At 38.4% G+C, this 12,461-nt stretch overlaps 1 protein-coding gene across 4 annotated transcripts in view; it reads left to right on the top strand.

Annotated features, from left to right (window-relative positions):
* Positions 1-12,201, top strand: part of NUDT4 (nudix hydrolase 4) — a 53,489-nt gene extending 41,288 nt beyond the window's left edge. For 2 of the 4 annotated variants that reach the window (XM_084617567.1, XM_084617565.1), the window contains 2 exons: positions 4,900-4,984; positions 8,319-12,201. In XM_084617567.1, the coding sequence (XP_084473693.1) occupies positions 4,900-4,984; positions 8,319-8,521 (288 nt within the window). In that variant the 3' untranslated portion in view covers positions 8,522-12,201. Of the gene's footprint in view, positions 1-4,896; positions 4,985-8,318 lie in introns of all 4 variants that reach the window. The other 2 variants (XM_084617566.1, XM_084617564.1) reach the window with 1 other exon arrangement.
* Positions 12,202-12,461: the final 260 nt, after the last annotated feature.

Genomic DNA, 12,461 nt, shown 5'->3' with positions numbered 1-12,461 from the left:
AAAAGATTACCACATCAATAGTTTCAGAGACAAGTGGAGTCTTCCCCTGCTCCACAATCAAAGCAAACCTTGAGGTAGATGTGTTAATTATATCTCCCATATAAAAGCCTTTCCAGGTACTGTAAATAAATAGCTTATATTAACAATGCCAAAATAACTAAAATAGTTTATATGGTCCAATTTAATACATAATACAATATGCACCTGAAGCACCACTTAAGTGTGTGGTGGGATCTATTAAATGATGTCAGGCTGTCCGGGAAAAGGAATGCTATACAAAATAAAGGTGTTTACTGAAAAAGGCATGTTGAACACATTGCATTGACTGGCCACTGTATGAAAACCGTTTTATTAGGAGAAGGTGTTACGTATAAGCTAACAGATGCTGTCTGGCACAGGAAATTAAGTTATAAGGAAAGGTAGAGGTGAGTTACGTCTACTACAAAAGGTTCTAAAGTGATAATTTTACCATTATTTCATGGCTGAAATCTAACACATACACTTGAACTCATTGCCAGTATGAAAAATAAGTGGTGTGATCTTAAACTAAATTGGAGTAAGTAAAAAGTCTCAGTATAGCATTGCTGCTTTAAAGAAAATTAATGTTTAGGATTACAGATTGTTAAAGAATAGATTAAAAATTACAAATCTTATTTTACATAGACCCTGAAAATAGTTCTCAATTTCCACCTTATTTATCTCCCCAAACTATGTCTCTCAGAGTCTGATTCTCAGATAGTAGCTTAGCTGATGACATAACACACCAGGAAGTGCAGTGAATGTAGCTCTGTTTTAGATGGTTATGTCAACTGTTGCACAAGTGTCTGAACTGGAGTCCTAACAAGTGTTTAGAAACCTGTAGCTGCCTCAGAGGCAGACAAAGATAATATACCTGCATACTTCGATATGCTATACCATGCAGAGCAGAAATTCCTTGAGAGAGCTGATAGTAAGCTGGGATGTATAGTACCGATGTTCAGAGTAACTCTTAGCCCAGTTAAACTACAAGTGCTTTTATTTTAATCCGGTTCTTGTCTGTTTTCCATATTGTGCACCAGTCAGTCCCATAGGCTGATCATACCCTGTTTCAAAATTTCCAGTCATGTGACTGTCAGACTTTATGTTGAACTGTTATGAATCATCAACAGATTAAAAACTAGAAATAAAATTAAAACAAATTCACTTGATTGTCAGATATTTAGTTTTAAGACATGAGTTAAAAGATACGGCTTCATATACCATCTGAGATAAAATATGGCTTCCGTGGCTAAATGATGTCTGAATACTCGCATTCCTAATTTTTTCTTTCCACTTTGAAAACCCAGATGGCTTGAAATTTTCTTCCTCCTTTGGATCGTAAATGGCAGTCCTAGTAGAGACATACTATTTTTCTATTTGGTGGTATGAAATACATCAAGGAGAGACACTCAGATTACAAAAGTTCTGAATCAAATATTAGGTGGAGTTTATCTACAGCAGCAATCTGCCAGTGAACAGACTTAAAAAAAAAAAAAAAAGGCATTTTATCCTACTCACAGGCTGAACAACAAACTTTGAATTAGCTAAAACATAAATGGCCCAGGGATACACCTCCATCTTTAGAAATAGCAAAAATCTGTCTCCCATACTTAAAATACCTCTTCCACGTTCCATGTCAAATGACACCAACAGAAGTTGGTCCAGTAAAAACTATTACCTCACCCACCTTGTTTCTCTAACATCTTTAACAGTATAATACTCTTACCCCTTGAGGAGGATACTGTGGAACTGATGGATTGATGCCCAAGTCACGTAGAGTGAGGCAGTGAGATTACTGCATCTGCCATATCTACTTTAGCTGTAGGTTTCCAGAAACCAATAATGTTGGAGATCAGCCTCATTGGTGAATATTTTCTCCAAGTTCAGCCACTGTTCGTGCGAGTGTCGCCATAGTATCCAAATATTTCAGAGGTAAACTAGATATGCATGAGATCCCTAATAGGTAGACTTTTTGGAAGCTTCTGTGCAGTTTTCTTCCTAAACTTGTAAAGGTTATATACACAAACTATCATTTCGGTACAAAATCTTACTCGGATAGGATTTGTGGCATGCCCTAAAGGTGGTCAGATTTGGATTAGCCTAATTGCAGGCAGCCTATTCCTGTGGATCCCCCCCCTCAATGGAGAACACCCAAGATTTTTTTTTTTGGTACCTCTATTCTTTGGTTGCTTCCACTTTATTGCTCAGATTGTTTCATAGTGTAGCCCTTGCATTTCTTTTAGGCTGCATCTAACACTATAGGACTCCTAGGCCTGGCTCCACTGCCGCTCAAGTTGATGTAAGTTATGTCGCTCAGGGATATGAAAAAATCACCCCCCAAGCAATGTAGCTTACATCGACCTAGCGCGGTGTCTGCACTGCGCTATGTCGGTTGGAGATGCTCAAGGAGGTGGAGCACTTAAGTCAACAGGAGAGCGCTCTGCCATGAACTTATCACATCTTCACGAAACCTGCTAAATCAGTGCTTCTGCATCGATCGCAGCGGTACCAATTTAGCGTGCAGATCTAGGTAACACAGCTGTACCATGTCTGTCTAGTTACTCATCCCTTATTTGGCTCTTCAGCTGGAGGCCTGGCCACACCTTAAACAGCTTCACTCCCCCTAGGTAACTGACTTCAGTTTTAGGGCACATTGGATGGAGCTCCTTACCAGCTAATATAGTTAACTTTTTAAATCAAAGGCAGTTTGTGATGCCTCATCTCTAAAGCAAGGCTAGAAGGTAAGGAACTAGCCACTAAGTACAACCTCTTTTAGGAGAAGAGTTTAAAGCTAGGAGTTAAGCTACATATTTGAATGGTTTGTTAGGTTGTTGTTGGGCAGGCATGCTGGACACCAGTGGTAAAGCAATAAAAGATGCCTACACTGTGAGGACTAAGTTGACTGAATTGCAGAAGTTCCCTCTACCACTGTTGCGGTTACATGGCTAACTACACCTTTTCCCCCCCTTTTTAGTCTGAGTTTACCCACTTTAGGTGTTTGGTCTCTTGTCCTTATCTGTCCCTGTGTGGAATTTCTCAATTCTTCTACCCTTAGACTGGGATCTGGGTACACTACTTGCTTATTAGCCTGCAGCTCTAACAGGGTTTTAGGAATTTATGACTGTGATGTTGACCAACAACCTTCTTAGAATGTTATTTAGTAATTAGAACAAAACATTAAACTATTTAAAACAGCCTACATGTGCACAGTTAGGGCATGTCTACACGAGACAGTACTGCATGGCAATCTAATACACTGTAGATGCACACCTCTGCTTGCCACACAGTAACATCCAGTGTAGATAAGTTAGAAGTCTCATATGTCACTACATACCAAGTTAGATGGTTGAGTTTTGTTCCAGTCGCCAACTTAAAAATTCCCCGACAAACCCTCCTGTCTCTGATGCTCAATCTGTTTCTCTATTCTCCCTTGTCAAAACTGGCTTTGGAGCTCCCCAAAGAGCAGCCGTTAACAGTACGTACTTTGATATCGTCCATGAGTTACCCATAATTGTAAGGTGTTAGAGCCTCTTTCCTTCTTCCCTAGTCACCCTTCTAATAGGTTAGTGGGGGGTCTGCTAACCAGTCAGACCTCCAGGGTGAACACAGCATTCTGTTATATAGTAAGTCACCTGTGTTCCCTCTAAGCTGTGCAGTTGGGCGGCCGCCCAGGAGTGATTCAAGTGCTGCGCACTTGATTAGCAGAGCTGTGCACATCCGGTAGCTGTGTGTTCAGGTGCTCCTCCCCCCAGCTGCTTTGCAGCCACATTGCTCTTGCAGCTGCTCCTGGGACCCTCCTGCTGGCTGTGCAGGGAGGGGTGGAGTGGGGAAAGGGGGTGCTGATGGCAGGGTATTCCCCCTGTCCCCACCCCATACCCCATCTCTGCAGAGCAGGGGAGGGGGGACATGGCTCAGGATAGGAGCAGGAGAGCCTCCAGTGAGTGCCTTAAGGAGACAGCACACAGTGTCTCAAACTTCCCCAGCAGCCAGCACACCCAGTCTGTGTCACACTCACCTCCCAGTACATACTTATGGTATTGTTGTTGTTACTACTTGGTACTTCCTGCAATGCACATATATTCTCTGTAATTTTATTCTTTCCAAGTGTGTTATTTTAGTGTTTTGACTGGTCTATGCATTTTCATAGCTTTTATTTCTTACACTTAAATTTAATTTTTAGTGAGTTCTAAAATGCTTAACCTGTGCTGGCTGGAGTAATTATCCCTATGATAACTTAAAAAAAAATTAATCTAGGTTTTTTGTTTCTACTGGTAGCACACATCTGCACATTATCTTGGTGTACATAAAAATTATTCCACACGGGTGAAAAAAATTAGAGGGCGCATTAAGTCATACCCTGCTATTGGCAGATCTAGATACAGTATTAATTATTAGAGTACTCAGTCTTGCTCATGTATCTAGGATACTTACCCTTGTCAATTTCACCTATGCTGAGTGAAATTCTATAGTCTTCATTATGCGTGTGGTCAGACTAGATGATCATGATGGTCCTTCGTGGACTCTCTCCTAGGTGTAGATGTTTGAGAGTTAACTAAATGAATATCATCCAGTTTTCACACCATAGCATCCACTATGCTTTCAATTTTGATTCTATTCAATACTAGGGGTGGCTTTCCTGTTCGATGGGAAGATGGAAGTTTAAATACTCTTGTGTTTCTTACTGCAATAGTAAGACTTATGAAGGATTTTATAACCATATCAAATATAGTAAATAAGAGTTGGTTTTGTTGTCTAGCAGATACTTTGCACACTTTAATCTAAGGTAAATTTAAGAACATGAATTTTAAAAAGTGTATGTCTTTTTAAAAATAACTTCTAAATTACTGTGAATTGAAATGTGTGTTTCTAACATTCAAGCAGAACCAAGACCGGAAGCATAGAACTTACGTTTATGTTCTTACGGTGACTGAAATATTGGAAGACTGGGAGGATTCAGTTAATATAGGCAAGTTTTGTTTTTATCCTTGCTATGTGCTAACTTTAAGTGTATTTTATTTTCTGGAACCTACAACAATGGATTCTTTTCTAAATCTGGAGAGAACCCTAATCTGTGGCAAAACTGAAATGATTGTAAATGGTTTTTCCTCAGCTGTACAAAACTTAACCTTCAAATATAATGTAGAAGTAACACAATCTAGGAAGTAGGCCTTGTAAAGCAATAAGATGGGGGAAAACAGCAACTTTTTTAGACCTAATTGGAACTCCTAGTTGTCTAGTCATAATTAGTCTAGTCTTAATTGCAAGTGTTCAGAAAATGGGTGTGTTTTATGGAAAACTATTTGTAGCGGATTTTTGCTTTTTGTTGAAAAATTTTCAATTTCTTTCCAGAAAACAGAAAGAAAGATGTATTGATTTCCATAAGAAAACAATAAAAAGGCCATTATCAAACTTTAATGAAAAACTTTGACTAGCTTTTAGTCAAACTTATACTTCATCACTTCCCTAGCTCTTGAGCAATGCCAGTATTAGTCATAAGTAAGGATAAGATTAGATCATGGAAGTCACAGGTTCCGTAACTTTGAGACCTCTGTGACATTTTCCACTTCAGGCTCAGGGCGGCAGGGCCAGAGCTCTCAGCCAGCAGTGGGGTACTTGGAGCCACTGGCTCCCCCTCCCACAGTGGGGCCTGGGCTCTCTTCCCCCTGCTTGGGCTCTGGTCTCACACACCTCTCCCCCCAATTATTTTTAGTAAAAGTCACGGACAGGTCGCAGGCTTCTGTGAATTTTTGTTTGCCTACAACCTGTCTGTGACTTTTACTAAAAAAACCGTGAGAAAATTTTAACCTTAGACACAAGTTATGTTTACTGGCTAAAGCCTGCTAAGTTTAGAGGCATAGAGTATCTAGTCCAGTGGTTCTCAACCCATTTACCATTGTGGGCTGCATATGCAGTTCCCTGTATTATGTGGGCTGAATTCACACAATGTATACTACCTGTATGGCCCTGAGGCCATCATATGGGCTGCAGCTCTGTGCTGATTGGACAGTAGGCGGCCCGTAGATTGAGAACCACTGATGTAGTCAGTCTAGTTAAACAGCATTTTTTTGAAATGTATCACATGACTCTACCCTTTTGCTAAAGTTAATCAGTTACAGAGATCCCTAACTATTTAGTCTGCCTTCCATATGGCTTTACCTAAATATTAACATGTTGCACTCATTGAGCAGTATGTTGGTCAGTTATCTGATGGATCACAAAGGAATCTGCACCAAAACAGTATCCTTGGTTGGTTGGTTGGCTTTTCCATTTCAGGAACTGAACTTTAACAGAATACAATAAATTATAGTTTGTGTTTTTGTTTTTTTTTCCCCCATCAAGTGGTATGTCAGTCATGACTGTGTCCCTTTAAAAGAATGTTTTAAAAATTACAATAGCAGCACAATATATGTAATGCAAGTTGTACAGAAAATGAAAATGGAATTAACAGATTTTTCATGTTTTCAGTGCAGAAATAACTCCTTTAAAAAAAAAAAACACCTTAGTGCAAGGGTCCCCAAACTGTGATAACTGTATCCCCAGGGATATGGAAGTCATCTCTGAGGGGTATGTGGGAGAAATTGTGCAATGGTGGATTTTATTTATTGCATTTTCATAGTAGGCTACTCAAATGAAGCTTTAAAACGCTGAACATTTGTTATATAAAATATGGTAGTTTAATTTACTTCAAGATATACCAATGAAAACACAGATGCTGACGTACAGAGACCTCACCTCCAATCACTATACAGTGCGGGTTCAGTTGCCCAACAACTGTCCAGTGTACTGAGCTCAGAATTTAAAGGGTTTTTTCAGTACTATACATTACACTATAACTATATCTGTACGTAACAGTGAAATATGGACAGATGGCTTAAGACAGTGGGATAGGGGTATGCAGGCAGCTAGTAGATCTGGAATAGGGTACACAAAAGTTTGGGAACCTCCGCTTTAGTGCGTTATGGTACTTTCTGGATCATTAAAGGTGTCACAATCATGTGTTTTGTGGTATCAAATAAGATTGTATAGGTTAAAATGAATACTAGAGTTTGTTTCATTTTGGGATACCCTTCATGAACCAGGAAGGAACACATTGATTTCAGGATACAGTAGCAACATTTTTGCAGTTTTAGTGGAAGAGGATTGGGCTTGTGGTTCGAGTCTGGTATACAAACATCTTCAAATACAAATGGTAAAGAAATACTGACAACTTTTGTCAATATATTTGAAAAACAAAATGGAATAACTTATACTTAACTAATTCAGATATTTTTAAAATATTCGTTAAAGGACACACTTCTTAACAGCTGTGCTTTAGATGGCTTCAATTAGTCTGATCAGCGGAGACATGAGGTTTAAGAGCATTTTAGCAACTTAAAGGGGTTGCTTCGGCAAACTTCCAGGTTGCTCTGTTCTCATTGGCTGGAGGTATTCCTCAGGAGTTGCCTGTTTTTCCTTATCAGTTACCAATGCCTGGAGTTCTGCTACTAATCGATCGTCTGACAAATGTCCGATGTTAAACTTACTACCCCTCTATCATCTTGAAGAAGGCAGATTAATATTGCATCATCATAATAATAATGAATAATGTTCCCTCTGGTATGTTTAAAGTGAAATAGCTATTCCAGAATAACTTCAGGCATGAACACTTAAAGTGGATTATGCTACTTTGGAAAAAGGCACTGCTTTCATAAGTGTTCACACACAGTTATTCAGGAGGAGTTTGTGTATACATGCCCTATGCCATAAAGAAGCCAACCATGAATCTGTTCCTGTTCCCAGCCATTAGGACTAGATGTCTTTGTTTTAAAGAGCATGGATTCTGCATAAACTGATCTACTGGATAGAGTAGGTATAGGACCTCTGCAAAAGAGACCCTGTGTCTAAAACGTTTTGTTAGCATCTATTTAGTTTCAATGAACAAGATAAATTTGACTAAATCTTTGTTGTCCAACTTGCTCTTGATGTCACTTTCCCATTCTCCAGTTGTCAGTCTAGCAGAGCACAGACACCCTGGATTTCCAATGTAAAGAAACAAGGGAAAACAAACCTTTTAGAACTCTATACCCTAAAGAGGGGGAGGCACAAAGACCACCTTTCCTCTGCTCAGCTGTTACTCCTGTGTTACATGCTACCCCCACTTACACTTGTGGGGAGGATGCATGATCTTAATTCAGTTCGTATTTTTGCTTTGCACTTTTAAGTTTTTGGACCTGGAGTTTTTGGAACTGGCTGTTGTAGCTGAACTGCTATTGAAACTTGTTTGTAACATATTTTTCTTTGATTGTAAATTACTCCTTCAGGAAGGAAAAGAGAATGGTTTAAAGTAGAAGATGCTATCAAGGTTCTCCAGTGTCATAAGCCTGTTCATGCGGAATACCTGGAAAAACTGAAACTGGGCTGCTCCCCAACCAATGGGAATTCTGTGGTCCCCAGTCTTCCTGATAACAACTCCTTATATGTCACTTCTGCACAGACTTCTGGGTTGCCCTCTACTGTGAGATAAAAATTTGGATTACCTTTTTACTCATGCGCCATCACAAGGTGGGGGGTGGGGGAATGTCTGTGTTCACATGCAGACACCTTTGACTGTCAGTCCTCAGCAAAATGTGTGAATACATCATAACATTGACACCGACTTTTTCCCTTTTAGCAATGTAAAATAGTATTTCAGCAAACTAAAGCCATATATGGATCTTTTTAAGATGCCTTAACTGGCCATTTTTTAAAAACTATCAATATATAAATTTACACATCTGCTAAAATAGTGAACATCTGGGTTAAGTGGAGCTTATTCCAGATTTTGGTTTAAATGTTTTTAGTCAGGTAGTCTTAAAAAAAAAAAAAAAATTTTAAAAAAAAGTTTAGTAGGAAAATTCTTGAACAAATGGCAGTGACATTTCTCTTAAACTTCCACTCAAAGTGTACAATTAAAGTGCTAGATGACCTCTAAAATACTACCACTATCTGGGAAACTGAGCATGCTATTCAGCTTAGATTACATAAGCATGACTACAATAAAGCACTAAATACATCCAGCCAATCACAGAAAAGGATTCAGTCATCAAGCAATGTTTTCCCCCGTTACCTGGACCTATGGAAACTTAACATACAAAATGTAGTCAGTTTGAGCAAAGATTCGGAAAAGAGGCTCAACCGTTGATGCTCTGTTGCTACAATTCCGAAAGCTGTTCTAAGACTTTTTTTTGTAGTACTTGGCCAAATACGCAAGAAATTCATAATTGTAGAAAGAGGTACATGAAAACTGAAAACATGCTGCTGATCTCCCTTCCCCCTCCTCCAATGATTAAGTGTTGCCTTCCTCTGATATCCTAGCATTCATTTTGCTGATGATGCGATCCCATAGTTTTCTAGGATTGTTCAATTAGTAAAGAAATAGCATCAGTTTCTTCCAGTTTTGTGTCTCTTGTAGCTTCTGTGGCATATAAGACTAAAGTACAGGGTTTGGAAGAAAATTATACCTATAAGGGAACAACCTGGCTAGGTCTAAGTCTGTTAGCAAACTAGTGATCAAGAGGAAATGGCACTTTGGACTAGGAGCAGAAAGGGCTGGTGTTAACGTTTCAGATGTACCAAAATTTTTGTTACCTTATTAATGACTGTGCTGGATATCTCAATTAAAGTTGTAATATTCAGAAATATTTTTGATCATTCAAAATAACTGTTTTTGCTCTCTGAAGTGAAAGTAGAGCTAATGCTACAACTTAGCTGGAATAAACTTGGGACAGCATCCTGTCATAATTACCATTTTCCCCCCTGTACCTGTCAACCAAAAAAGGATGGAAACTGAACATGGGTCCCAAACATGTTCTTGCCACTGTGCCATTAAGACAGTTTTCTGCAAAGAATGCCATCTAGCTCATGCAGATACTTAACTTTTGGAATTTGTAGGATCTAAATATTAATTCCATCACCGCCTCTTTCTGGGCAGCAAGCCAAAACTGAGGTTGTGGTAAACGTGTCTTGTGAAGGCTGTTTTGGGTAAACTCATTCTTTTACATAGCATTTGAACCCTTTGTAAATAGTCCAACTGGTAAATAGTGAGTGTAAAATGAAAAGTAAATGTAATTTAAACATTTTGTTACTCAATACACAACTTCTACTTTTTTAGCACAAATTGTGTACAATGCTGCTATAAATTAAACTTTTGCGTGCTGTTACACTTTTTTAGGAAAATATTGGTGCCACAAGTGATCCTTTTTGAAAAATGAGATCTTTGTGCCATATATAAATGCATTTAAACCATGGATAGTAATGTTTTAGAGGTTTCACCTCATGTAAACTGCTCTTTGAAGAGGCCATAAGTACTACTGATTAGAGATGGCCCTGAACATGAGCCACAAAACAGAAGCCACCTGAACTTTGAGGTGGGGTGTTTTTTAAATTGCTAGATTAGCACTAGCCCTATGGTTCTAGTTCCAGGTCACTTCTAAAACGGGAAGAGCAGGCAGGTCTTTTATTTATAGTTCAGATGCACCACAAAATGGTGGAATCATCATGAACAGTTGATCTCATGAGACTTCAGGTATTTGAGGGCCAAAATCTCAACAATTCATGAGATTTTAAACCCATTTTAATTCTTCTGATCTAAATACCACCAACATTGCCTAGCTTTTGTCCTGACTGAAGGGCTTACAAAATTGGAGAGACTTACTAACTAAAACATCTAGAGAGCTGAAGTCAGGTGCTTTGAAAAGAAGGTCTAATGTACTATGACAGAGAATGGTTTAATGGTAATAGAAATGTCATTAAGTTGATCTAGTCTGCCGGTTTGAAACAGTGAACCATTTAATGTTTCAGTCATGTACATGGACACTCATTTTTGTGCAGTAGTCATTAACACACTAAACTGAGCTCATAACTATTAGCCTTTTGAGAAGTTGCTTTTGATTGTACAAAATCCATGAAACTACATACAAAAGTCCAAAGTAGTTACTTGGCTTCTAGTTCATAACTGCTTCTATCTCAAAACCATTTCAGACTCCTGGAATTAAAAGAAAATCCATACTTGTATAAGATATTAGTGGTAATGCATGATCTTTCTTTGTAGCTCTCTGTATTTGATAATGGTGTAAAAATGTACAGAATTGCTGTTGCTAACAAACTGTTGATTGCCTATAAATATTTTAATATTTTGGTTGCACACATTTGGACTGTTAATAGTGCCACTTGAATTCTTAAATGTCATTCATTGTACAGATCTCTTCAGTCTCTATGCAGCTTTCAAAATGAAGCCCCATATTGTTCAATTTGATTTCCTATGCTTTTCTATTCACAGAATTTTGCAGTATGTGACCGTAAAGGTAAACGGACAATACTGTGCAGGCTGTTTTAAGTATGCTACAGGAAACTATTCTAGCAAATTCCTTTTGTATGTTTGAGTCTTTTAAGAGTCAGTGAACACTAAAGTTAAATTCTACAGAAATGGATGGTGTAAAACTTGGGATAAGACATAAAATTTTGCATCAGTTCCTGCTGTCAAGATTAAATATAGAAGCATGTTGCTGCTAGCAGTTTCCTCACATTCTTACAAAGGCTTCCAGTTTGGTTTATGAAGTAAACTAGTGGTGGTTTTATGACTTACTGTGGTGCATTATTTGTGCAAATAGGACTGAATTTACATTTTTAATCCCCCCTCCAAAAAAAAAAAAGTGAGCTGCTGGCAGCTCTGAGGCTTGCCTGGCTATGTGAACAGAAAAAGGAATCTGATTTGCACCAATGGTTTTCCTGTAGCAGCCATGGTTTGGGATAATCATGACCTAAGATAAAATAGATGTGATGGCTATTGCCAATGGAAATAGCTTCAGCTCCACCTGAAGTGGAAGTTTTGTTACAATAAATACCTACTTGAAAATGGATGTTTTAACACTGCAAAAGTATCAAGTGTATTGCACAGAGGCTGTTAAAATGAAAAGCATAGATTGGTGATTCATTGCACATTAACTTTGCCCAAAGTTGGCCTATTGACAAGTCACTGTGGAGAAAATCAAAAGGAAAAATCTAGTTGGTCTGTTTATCAACTGGGTTCTCAGAAGAGAAATTTGAAGAAAACCCCCCTAATTTAAGTTGTAAACATTTTGAACTGCTTGCATGGATTTTCTTTAAAGATTGATGTAAGAATTTTGACTTTTTATATTTGAGATAAATATCAAAATAAAACCTGAACTAGTGCTGTGGGTGTCATCTTTTGGTAGGCACTAGTTTTACCAGTGATGGCAAAGTGCTGCTATATAATGCTTATGCCCACCTGAAAAGGGTTTAAGGCCTACTTAAATATAGCTCCATCAAGAATCTTTATAACCTTGGTTAGCCCTCTCCATGCTCCAGTTCAGACATGGTAAATGTGGCCTAAAACTGACAGTCATGCACATGTGTTCTTGTTGTGTTCTGAATAGTCCAGGTAATAGTGTGGGTGTGCAAATGTA

This window comes from Lepidochelys olivacea (genome assembly GCF_965140295.1).
Source record: "Lepidochelys olivacea isolate rLepOli2 genome assembly, chromosome: 1".
Lineage (NCBI taxonomy): Eukaryota > Metazoa > Chordata > Testudines > Cheloniidae > Lepidochelys > Lepidochelys olivacea.
Note: the sequence above shows the minus strand (reverse complement) of the source record. Positions and strands in the feature narration are given on the sequence as shown.